We start from the raw sequence: 11,563 nt of genomic DNA on the forward strand, positions 1-11,563 counted from the left end.
TATAAGATAGGAGCATGTCTATTGGCACAACATTCCCCGACGAGAGGTCCTCATAGATGTTTCAGCTAATTAAGTTCATGCATGAATTCTATTCACTAAACAGAGTTTTTTTCTTATAGATGTACCACCATGGGAAGACATCTAGAAAGCCTGACAACTATGAAAGTTACACAGAATCATTATGCCTTAAGAGTTGCTTCTTTATGCTAAGGTATTGATGTTTCAGTGTGATCCATTTCAGCAGATATAGCATAATGTAGTGTCTAAGGTAAACTTATATCTATGTGTTTTTGTGGAAGGGTGCAAATAATGCAGTTTGATGAGGACCTCTTACCTGATTGGAGATCAGTCTGTTTCTTTTCAAGCTGATGCTTTACTCGCATGTTTATTCATGTGGTTTGACTGGATCTAGTTTTGAAAGTACTTGTGAAAGCAACCTCGAGGATGATGGAGCTGCTATATTTCGAAAAAACACAGAGACACTGGAAAAGAGGAGATGGACTTCTTGTCGAGTAAAACAGAGAAAGAGATTAATCTTCTTTCTTTACTGAAGACACATTTGTAGAGCAGGATACTGGGGGGTCTTTGTACCATGAAGATTGCAGAGAGTGAAAGAGGAACAACTCTTAATAGTTCTTCTGTTTCTTCATATTTGCTGCCTACATTCACAATAATTTGTTCTCCATGTTTATGCAAATTTGACGAGTCCAAATGCCTTTAATTTGAAAGTAGGATAATATTCTCATTCATTGTGTAAACAGGTAACAGTTTTCTCCCTCTTTGCCAGTCTCAGACAGTTGATTTTGCAGAACCAAAATAGTGAGAGAAACATCAATGTTCTCAGTTACTAATCTCCTTAGTGAATCATTTTTAAGATTTAATACATATATCAATATAAAATACAGCTTAAAACTTCTCTCCACATGATAGTAATGCCTGAACAATATATGACTACATTCCTCATCTGAGAGAATCTAACGTTTTGGTAGTTCTTTAACATTTTTTCTCCTTGAAACAGCATTGTGGCCAATAAAAATGGTTTCTGAACATTATTAAAGCATGCATGGCTTGCATGCAACTCTACCATAACATCAAATACATTAAACAAAACACACTCGTAGGACTTTCATACCTCCTTCCATGTTCTCAGAATGCAACAAGCATATAACAGCATGTATTTGAGTTCGTCAAGACTAAACATACTGAATTCCACATGGGGAGCATGTGTCTCCATGCATCTCTTGTCATAATCTCCTACATCGTTGACTTTTGACGCTTTCTCTCTCTCCTCCGTCTTACATCTGGTGGTGGAATGCGGAGAACATTGATGCAGACATTTCTTCCCACCACCACCACAGCAACACGTAACCGGACTTACAACCATGATTAGCTACCTGATCATGTTCCCGAGCACTGACTTTTGAGTTCTAATCCTTCTTATTCCTGCCTCACTCACATGCTCACATGATCCCACCACCAAACCTCTCATGGATTCCCATCAGTATATAACCCACACAATTCTCATCGACTCCAAGAAAGAACAATCCTTCTCTCTCATTCGACATTGTCGTGTCATGGCCATCATCAACTCTCTTCCCACCTTCCTCCTCATCGTCCCACTCCTCCTCTCTCACGTAGATGGCCGTTCTCTCAGCGCACTGAGCGGCGACGCAGCGGAGTTCCTTGTTCCCCACAACGAGCTGCGGAAGAGCATCGGGGTCCCTCCCCTGCAGTGGAGCACCCAGTTGGCCGACGTCGCAATGCAATACGCCAACCAGCGGAAGCGGGACTGCGCGCTGGTGCACTCCACCTTGTCCTACGGCGAGAACATCTTCTGGGGGCAAGGCAAGAGCTGGACGATCCGGGACGTCGTCGCCGCCTGGGCGGCCGAGCAGCGCTTCTACGATTACAGAACCAACACCTGCTCCAGCAACGCCGACTGCTACCACTACACGCAGATGGTGTGGAGGACGACGCAGCGCGTCGGCTGCGCAAGGATCTTCTGCGACAGCGGCGACACCTACGGCGTCTGCGAGTACGATCCCCACGGCAACATCATCGGCAGAAGGCCTTACTGAATTATGGCTTCAGCTCCCTTTCTATCTTAGTGTGTTCGACGATATGACTCTCTTTCATGTGTTGCTTGTGGTAGAAGAAGAAGTGAGAAACAGCTATTGAGTTGACTTTACTGTATCCAAAAATCAACAGCGTTGACTCCAATTCCAATTGGTCCCACAAGTGGTGGCTTCAGGTTGGTTTAGGTGGAATTATTGTCCCAAGATCCACCCCAAGTCGACTCTTAAATACTATAATGAGGAGGATATTTCACCTATGATTGCTTCTATAACTCTTAGGTGTCATCTTTACGAGGAAGAAATGTCTGTTCTTTGTACTGTTTCTTGACATCTCTGTTCTCTTTTCTGTCTAAGTTTGCTTTTCTTTCATTTCCCGAGGGTTTGAAAAGATCATTATGGGACTTTAAATGATCAAATCCAGAAAGGTTTTATTTGCATTTGAGAGAAGCAGCTCAAGGTGACCAGCACAAGCATCTGCTCTCTTCCCCTCCTCTGCCGCTTCGTCTTCCATTGGATGGCAGAAGGGTGTGTCGCTTTCCTTCTGGAAACGGGTTAGGCAAAGTGCAACGGTGAATTGAATCCCTCGCGTCAGATCGATACCCCATTCTTGCACCATCGACGAGAGATTCCTCAATCATGTGGGGCCCAACCTTATAGGACCAATAAACCGAAATAGGAGATCGGGGGAGACACAGGTACGGTGATTGAAATAACCTTTCTCTCTCCTTTATCAAACCTTGATTGTCCTTCCGTCCATCGTGGCACTTCTCCTCGCCTCCGAACCAAGCCGGATCATAGGCCTCCGAGAGACCATGCCTCAAGTATCCGGGTCCCAAGTTAAACCTAATAACACGACTGGTAAACAGGCGAGTAAAAACGTTTCATGTAAAAAAGAGCTCTTTCTGTCTTTCCCCTCTCTCTCTCTCTCTCTCACGCTTCGTCCTGTGTGCTAATCGTGTTCTTCCCCGACGATCATCCAATCCACCGTCTCCACCAAAATCTCACCTCGACCGATCGAAACTACACCGAACAACTTCGGTGGTAGTTATTTCTTGAGCCGTGGTGGACGGTGGTTGCCGCAGAGCAGAGAGAGAGAGAGAGAGAGAGAGAGCAGAGGGAAGAGGATAAGGGGACAGGGAGGGATGGCAGGATACCGAGCGGAGGACGACTACGACTACTTGTTCAAGCTAGTGCTGATCGGGGACTCCGGGGTGGGCAAGTCCAACCTCCTCTCCCGCTTCACCCGCAACGAGTTCAACCTCGAGTCCAAGTCCACCATCGGCGTCGAGTTCGCCACCCGCAGCATCACCGTCGACACCAAGGTTCTCAAGGCCCAGATTTGGGACACCGCCGGCCAAGAGAGGTACTCTCTCCCTCCTCCTCCCCCTCTGATTTCCTTATTCGTTTCTTGAAGTTGACTAAGGTTGACACTCGGATCCATTTCTTGGGTTGTGAAAGGGGTTTCTTAGGTTTCTAGCGAATTAGGATCTCGTGTCCTGGAGAAGAATCAGGGAACACCTCACTTGGTAGGTGAAGATTTCATCTGATACAAATTGGATGCAGTCGAACTTGGCAATGAATTAACCTGCTCGGAACAAAATCGAAGTCAACTGGCGTTTATTTTATTATAATGGGCAACTATTTCTCCTCGCGACCTTTTATTGAGTTTGAAGATCTAAGTAGTTAACAAAAGATAGGATCAGACTATCCAATGGTGACTTGAACATCTAAACAAGAAAATATAGGAAATACAATGCATTTAGTTTGCATTAGGTTTCCAACAGTGATTATTATAATAGTAATATGCTACTTAAACATCTAAACAAGAAAAATATTGTAAGCCATCAAATAAGAGAAGGAACTCAAACTACTAAAATTTAAAGTGTTGATTATGTCTTAAATTCCGAGTTACGGAATACAAACTTGATCCAATGCCAAAAAATACGTGACTGAATCAACAATCCTATTGTGTCAGTAAAATGGTGTGCATGGCATCTGGAATACAGGTTCTAGGGTGGGTCAAAATATAGAGCTTTACCCAGTCAAGAGGTTTGTTTTCACAACTCCTGTGGTGGTCAACCAAATTATGGTGGCACAACTCGTCCTAGTCAATAAGATCAAAAGAAATCTAATCATATTTAGGTTTAGAATTTTAGGAGGAAATTTTGTTGTAAAAATTTTCATTTTAGGTTGAGCATGCTTACCATCCTTCAATTTGAAACTAACATATATTTATTTCAAAGTGATATCCATTAACTGCAACTTGAAACAAACATTTCTTCATTTCGAAGTGATACCTATTAACTGAAATACAAATTGGCTGAGCACCATGTGAAAGCAGTTGACGTTAATTGTTTGTTTGTTTTGGTGGGTTTGGTGTGGTTGAGTTGGGCTATCCTAAGAAATATATTCTTGGGTTTTGTGAAGGAAATCTGCAAACTAATTGGATAGCATTGTTCTTATCGCCATAGTTTGTCTCTCCAAAGAGGCCTACAGGAAGCCAGTAGTGGGATTCCAGGGAGTGGGAGAAGAAAAGTGAAGGATATAAAGGGGAAGTTGATGATAACGAGTGGGAGATGGCAGGAGGATTAGTTAGAGTACAATGGAGGATGGAGAGAAATTGATTTGATGGGACAAAATTATTAGAGAGATTATGTAGAGGGATGAGAAGAAGAGAGGGGCTGCCAGCTGGCATTCAGCATTAGATTTCCTGAGTTGATAGAGGGGGAGATGAAAAGGAGAAAAAAACATAAGAGACTAAGAGAGTAGCCAGAATGGCAGAGAATGAGGTTAGGATTGTGCCTAGGTTGTTCAAACAAGAATTCAGAGAAACTTAGGTGGCTAAAAAAATAAAAAAAGCTAGAGTAATGGGTTAGTTTTGCTCTTTTTTTTTAATTTAATCTATTTCATGCTTCATTTCTCTAAGATGGATATTGTTCTTTAGTTATGCCCATCTCACAAAATTTGCATAAGAAAGTAACCTACATATGTTTAACTCAAGGTTTTCAATTTCGAATAATACCGCTTGGTACGGGCGGTATATATATATATATATATATATATATATATATATATATATATTATAAAAGGCGACGTCGCCTTTCTCTTCTCCCACGTGGGGTGACGTCGTCGAGGCGACACGACGTCACCTTTTATTATATATATATATAACGTTGCCTCGATGACGTCGCCTTTCCCTTCTCCCACACGGGGCAACGTCACCAAGGCGACGTGATGTCGCCTTTTATAAAAATATTTATATATAAAAAAATTTTATATATAAATATATATATTTGTATATAAATATTTATATATAAATATATATAAGATTTTTTTTACTTTTATATATATATATATATATATATATATATATATATATATATATATATATATACTGAACGATATACCGCTCGGTATACAGTATCGTACCGTACTAACCGAATGTGAAAACTTTAGTGCAGTATGATATTTCAATCCTTGGTTTAACTAGCATCTAACCCCTGCTATTCCAACTATGAATTGTTTGACCAGCAGTGGACAATCTCTACAAAGGAGAATAGTGAGAGTCCTTTTGATAAATAATTGTTTGACCAGCTTAGGAGTCATTTTGTGGTTTATTTGGAGGAAGAATATATGCAAACAGAGGTCAAGACAGTTGCAAAAAATAACTTTAACTGTTGAGTTAATCCATCTAAATTTTCTATAGATTCTAGTTCTCATCCAATATCAATTTTGAGAGAATGAATTGTGGAACCCCCTCCTAGATTTTTAAAAGGAGTTTCAACTGTTAAGAAACTGAAATTCTGGATTTGCTGGAGTACATAGAAAAGTGAGGCCTTGGAATAACAGGTAATAACCATTAGATTAAACAACGTGAACAATATGTAAATAGTCCTTATTATGGAAGTGTGATCACAGATGTGGAAATAAAGGTTAAGACAAAAAAAAGGCATACCTAGTGCACGAGGCTTCCATCAATACGAGGTCTAGAGATGGTTAATGTATGCAATTTTATCTTTAAATATTTAAAAATGTTATTTTCATGACCCAAATCTTGGTCTCCCAGGTCATAAAAGAACAACCTTACGACCAAGGCCTGCCCTCAAATAAAGATCTAGACAGTTGCAAAAAAAGAACTTTAACCAGTGAGGCTATGCATCTAAATTTTTAGAGACTCTAGCTCTGATCCAATATCAATTTTGAGAGAACGAATTGTGGAACTCCCTCCTATATTTTTAAAAGAAGCTTCAATTGTAAGGAAACTGAAATTCTGGATTCGCTGGAGTACTCGGAAAAGTGAGGCCTTGGAACAATAGGTAATAACCATTAGATTAAACAGTGAAGGAAGTGTGATCAGGTATGTGGAAAGTTACTTTAGTCATCACTTCATTTTCTTTGAGAATGTTCTAGAAACCACTTCTGGCAAGTGGTGCATCTTAAGTTTTATACATAATGGTCATCAAGTGTTTTCTAATTGCATAGGACCTCAATGCTTATAATGTGATAAAGATAGGAGCATATTTATATATAGAACATAATGAGCATGCATGTTAGTACGTGACTCTGTGTCTACTTCAGGTGAAGATCTTTGTGTATGATGGAGTTTCATGTATATGGCTTCATAAAGCTATTCATCCCTTTTCAATAAGATACTACATTACCTTTCTTTTCTTAGGACACCGAGTTTCTGATTGCAGGCAAGAAGGTACTTAAAACCTTTGCATTTTGGTTTTGACATTGTGCTCCAGCTCCCTTTTTTAAGGCTCAAGGCCACAGCCTCATTTTAGATCTAAATGTATTATCACTGTGTTAGAATATATTAAATTCAGGACTGACATCATCTAATTTTGTTGACTATGCTTAAAAGGGTTACATTTTCTCGTCATTAGCATCTATTATTTGTTGGCTTTTCTGTAAAACTTCAGGGAGAAAGGTAAGAGAATAGTAGAAGAGACTAGGAGTACTTTCAATCTGCAGTGCTTTAGATTGATCCAAGAGCACTTATTTATATTGATCAAAAGATAAAATATAATTTTTTAAAACAATAAAAAAAATTATCATATCCTAATAAATCTTTCACCCTTATTTATTTATTTAAATCTAAATTTTTATCTTTTAGTTTATCTAATCCTAATTATTTGAATTAATTTTAACACACCCTCTTAATTCAAATAGTTGTAATTTAAAGTTGTCTTTGGAATAAAACTTTTCTTTTACCAAAACTTTTATGAAGATATTGGCAAACTAGTCTTCGGTGCTACAGTAGTCCATTTGAATTTCTCCTTTATCAACTAGTTCCATAGGTTTGCAAGTCTTCATGATCTTCAGAGGATTGAAAGTCTTCTTTAAGTTTTGGTGGATTTTCTGAAGAGTTTGAGTCTGACTTGTAGTAAGAGTTTTGGGCCCTTTTATTTCTGACTTCATAGCAATTTCTTTTTCACTTTTCGGAGTTATATCTATCATTTTTGCATCTTTAACCTTCTTTAGAATCTTTAGTGGTTGCTCATCTTCACTTTCCTCAAAAGACTCATCAGAACCACTATTGTTTTGTGATGCTTGAGACTTCTTAGCTCGTTGCCCTTTTAAATGTTTATCATCATAACTTTCTTCAAAACTGTTATCCTCATCTTCATCACTATTGGTACTCTCCTTTTTTTTATAGTCTTTGTAATAGGTTTACCTGCGGTAAATGGAACAGAATTCAGAACTTTTCGCTTCTTGAATTGTGGCTCCTCATCGCTCTCATTAGAATTTTCATCGACTTTAGTCTTGTTCTGAGACCTCTTCTTATCAATTTGAATTTTTAAGGGTTCGTCATATGAGATAGTTTGTATAGACCCACAAAAATTCAAATGATCATAGCTTTTATGTCATAATGTCGATTCATCAGTAACAATAGCACGTAAGGAGAAATCCGAAAATAATAAGGGAAATATTTTGTTTTCTGTCATCCTCATAGTTGCTATCAAATTTTTTTTTCTAATCATAAATCGAGCATTTTTCATCATAAAAAAAAGAAGTATAATATCCTTTTCTCATCAGTTGCTCTATACTAATGAGATTTTATTTTAAACCAGGAATAACCATCTTATCATCAATGATTTTTTTACTAGATTTGGTGTTCACAACAATTGTTCCTTTTCCTTCTACTTGAACCTTATTGTCATTTCCCATTTGCATTATAGATCTGACTGAATCATCAAGCTTTTAGAATAAACTTTTGTCCCCTGTCATATGATTACTGATCTATTATCCAAAAACCAAATAGATTTAGAATATTCTTCATTAGATGCTATAAGGAAAAAATTTTCTTCATCCTTTTCTTCACTATTATTTTTCTTATGATAATTTATTTGATTTTTATTCCAACAATCTTTCTCAAGATAGCCATATTTTTTACAGTAAGAGCAGAGAGGAACATTTAGTTTTTATTTTTGTACCAACAATCTTTTTCAATATGTACAATTTTTTTGCAACAAAAACATTGATGGGTTTCTTTATTACCTTCATTCGAGTTCCTTTGTCCCTCATTTGATTGATCACGACCTCTGTTATTTTAATCTCTCCCTTAAGATCTAGCTTTTAAAATTTTCTTTTGGTTCTTCTTCTGATATATTTTCACTTAAAAGAGCTTGTTTTGAAGTTTCATCTGAAGATCTATTTACTTTTTGTTCATGAACTAAAAGGGAGTCCATTAATTATCAATAAACAATGTATTTGTATCTTTAGCTTCTTCTATAGAAGCAAAAATCATATCAAATTTTAGAGATAAACTTCGTAAAACATTTTCTACTACAGTTTGATCTTTTAGATTCGCCATAAGATCTCATTTGATTCATAATAGAAGATACTTTTGAGAAGAAATTAGCGATAGATTCATAATCTTTCATCATAAGAGTTTTGAATTAATGTTGAAGAATTTGGAGCTTTGAAATTTTTATCTTGTCTGTGCCTCCAAACACACTTTTTAATATTTTATAAGCTTCTGTTGATGTTGATGTCATTATGATTCGGGGAAATAGGGAATCATCTATTGCTTGTTGTAGCATGTAGAGGGCTTTTACATCTTTCTGCATATTCTTATTCATCTGATCTTTTTTATCTTTAGTAATATTAAAATCCTGTAGGTCATACTTAACAAAATCATTCTCTACCAAATTCCATAATCCTTGTGAAATAAATAGAGTTTTCATCTTAATAGTCCAAAATTGATAATTATCACCTTTGAAGATAGGAAGAAGTTGATTATTAACACTTACTTCAATGCCTGCCATCTTCTTGTTTGTTTTTCTGAATCTACTAGTCTTCTTTTCTTTTTAATCGATGTACTCTTGTTGATCTTCTTTGAACCAAGCTCTGGTACCACACTGTTGGCTTTTCTACAAGAACTTCAGGGAGAAGGCGAAGAAAATAGTAGAAGATACTAAGAGTACTTCTAATTTGCAGTGCTTTGGATTGATCCAAGAGTACTTATTTATATTGATCAAAAGATAAAGTACAAGTCTTTTAAACCAATGAAAAAAATCTATCATATCCCAATAAATCTTTCACCCTCATTTATTTATTTAAATCTATTTTTTTCTTTTATTTTATCTAATCCTAACTATTTGAATTAATCTTAACATTATTAACAGCATATCTCAGTAGTTTTTTACTCCATATGCATCATTGGAATTCTGTGTGCTTTCATATTATGGTACTTTGTCAAGAACATTGCAATCATTGAACAATATCCTGCTGTTCATGGCAGCACTTCATTAGCCTTGAACAACAATATTTACTGATGTTTCCCGTCTCCTGTGAAAACTTGCTTTTGAATCACGGAACAGTTACTTGGGATGTCAATGTACTTTGTTCTGCTAGCATACGTTAGGATCATCAAAAGGTGTCTGCACCTTTGATGACAATGAAAAGAACATGTAGTTGAGCTTTTTCTCAATATATGTTGGTCATTTGCATAAATCCAACATTTAGTTGATTGTTGATATAACAACCATTCGGTGGACCTGAGTTTGTTGTGACCCTAATCTGAATATTCTTACATGATAATTCGACATGCTCATCAATCTTGTGGAGAGCAAGTATGTGTTCATCATGTTGAACACTTATGTTTCTTTGTATTGACTATAATTTGCACAGACGATGTACAGATCTATGTATGTGTAATCTATACCACTGGTCACAACCATGGTAAATACAGACATGCAGAAATGATCTTGGAGGTTGTGGTAAACCCTAAGTTAAAATTGTCAGATCTGGCACAAGCTGGAAAGCATATCAAGTGCTAATTGGTGCATTTCAGGTTGAAATTATGCTCATAATATATATTGCTTAATTTGACCTTCAAATGCAGGTATCGTGCCATAACAAGTGCTTATTATCGGGGAGCAGTAGGTGCACTGCTCGTCTATGATGTTACCAGACGTCCTACATTTGAGAATGTTTCACGTTGGCTAAAAGAGTTGAGGGACCACACAGATCCTAACATAGTTGTCATGCTCATTGGGAATAAGTCGGACCTCCGACACCTTGTCGCTGTTCCGACCGAAGACGGCAAGGCTTATGCTGAGAGGGAATCCCTATATTTTATGGAAACATCTGCATTAGAAGCAACAAATGTGGACAACGCATTTCAAGAGGTCTTGACTCAGATATACCGTATTGTGAGTAAGAAGGCAGTCGAAGCAGGTGATGATGCAACATCTTCTGTACCTAGTAAAGGTGAGAGAATAAACGTGAAGGATGATGCTTCTACACTGAAGAAACCCGGCTGCTGTTCAAGTTAGGTAACACTAGTGTTGCCCAGTGGTTGCTTTCTCTCTCTGATGCATGTTTTAGTTTGAGTAATGTCTGAGATTGCTTTTTTTCTTTTGAGATTAGCAATTCTGGATATGAACTTGAATAGACTGAGGTTTTGTTATTTTAATATCTGCAAGTATAGTCTGATATTCCAATTGTTGAGACTAAGGCTTAACTATGGTGCAATCTAGAATGAGCCGACTAAGCAAATAGTCTCTATTCTATTGTAGTGATGGTTCATTTCAGTAAATGCTCTTTTGATAGTGTGATAAATGTTATTAGTATAAACGACTTTGTGATTATTGGAATGGACCATTTAATTGACTATCATATCTTCTTATCAGCAAGTGGTTGACTGGTAGTAGCATATGGCTGTAGCGAGAGTTATGTTCATCAGAAGCTAAGTTTCTCTTTCTAGGGGTTCTTTTTTTTAATAAAAAATGATTAATGGAGTAAGGAAAATATTAGGCAAGTTTGGTCGACTTGGTCGACCCAAAATTACTCCCTTTATGCTCATTTCTGATTTGTTTTACTGCATCAAACATTCATGGCCTCATCAGTACATTTGTGTTGTTGGCCGAGGGCTTGTGACTTTAGGACATGGAAACGCTCTTCTACCCGTTTGTCTCATGATATTGTAAAGAAGTATACTCACTATAGCCAGAACGGTTTATATCACATCATACTTA

The 11,563-nt window shown here is 37.3% G+C and overlaps 2 protein-coding genes across 2 annotated transcripts; both read left to right on the forward strand.

The window, feature by feature from the left end:
- The first annotated feature begins 1,523 nt into the window (after nucleotides 1-1,523).
- LOC135625151 (pathogenesis-related protein 1-like) lies at nucleotides 1,524-2,332 on the forward strand. The gene has a single exon (XM_065129535.1). It carries the CDS (start codon nucleotides 1,575-1,577, stop codon nucleotides 2,076-2,078), a length of 504 nt encoding a protein of 167 aa, XP_064985607.1. The 5' UTR covers nucleotides 1,524-1,574; the 3' UTR covers nucleotides 2,079-2,332.
- A 542-nt stretch (nucleotides 2,333-2,874) lies between these two features.
- LOC103978395 (ras-related protein Rab11D) lies at nucleotides 2,875-11,147 on the forward strand. Its single transcript, XM_009394174.3, has 2 exons — nucleotides 2,875-3,438; nucleotides 10,429-11,147. Exons 1-2 carry the CDS (start codon nucleotides 3,218-3,220, stop codon nucleotides 10,859-10,861), a joined length of 654 nt encoding a protein of 217 aa, XP_009392449.2. The 5' UTR covers nucleotides 2,875-3,217; the 3' UTR covers nucleotides 10,862-11,147.
- Nucleotides 11,148-11,563: the final 416 nt, after the last annotated feature.

The sequence above is a fragment of the Musa acuminata genome, chromosome BXJ1-3 (assembly GCF_036884655.1).
Source record: "Musa acuminata AAA Group cultivar baxijiao chromosome BXJ1-3, Cavendish_Baxijiao_AAA, whole genome shotgun sequence".
Classification (NCBI taxonomy): domain Eukaryota; kingdom Viridiplantae; phylum Streptophyta; class Magnoliopsida; order Zingiberales; family Musaceae; genus Musa; species Musa acuminata.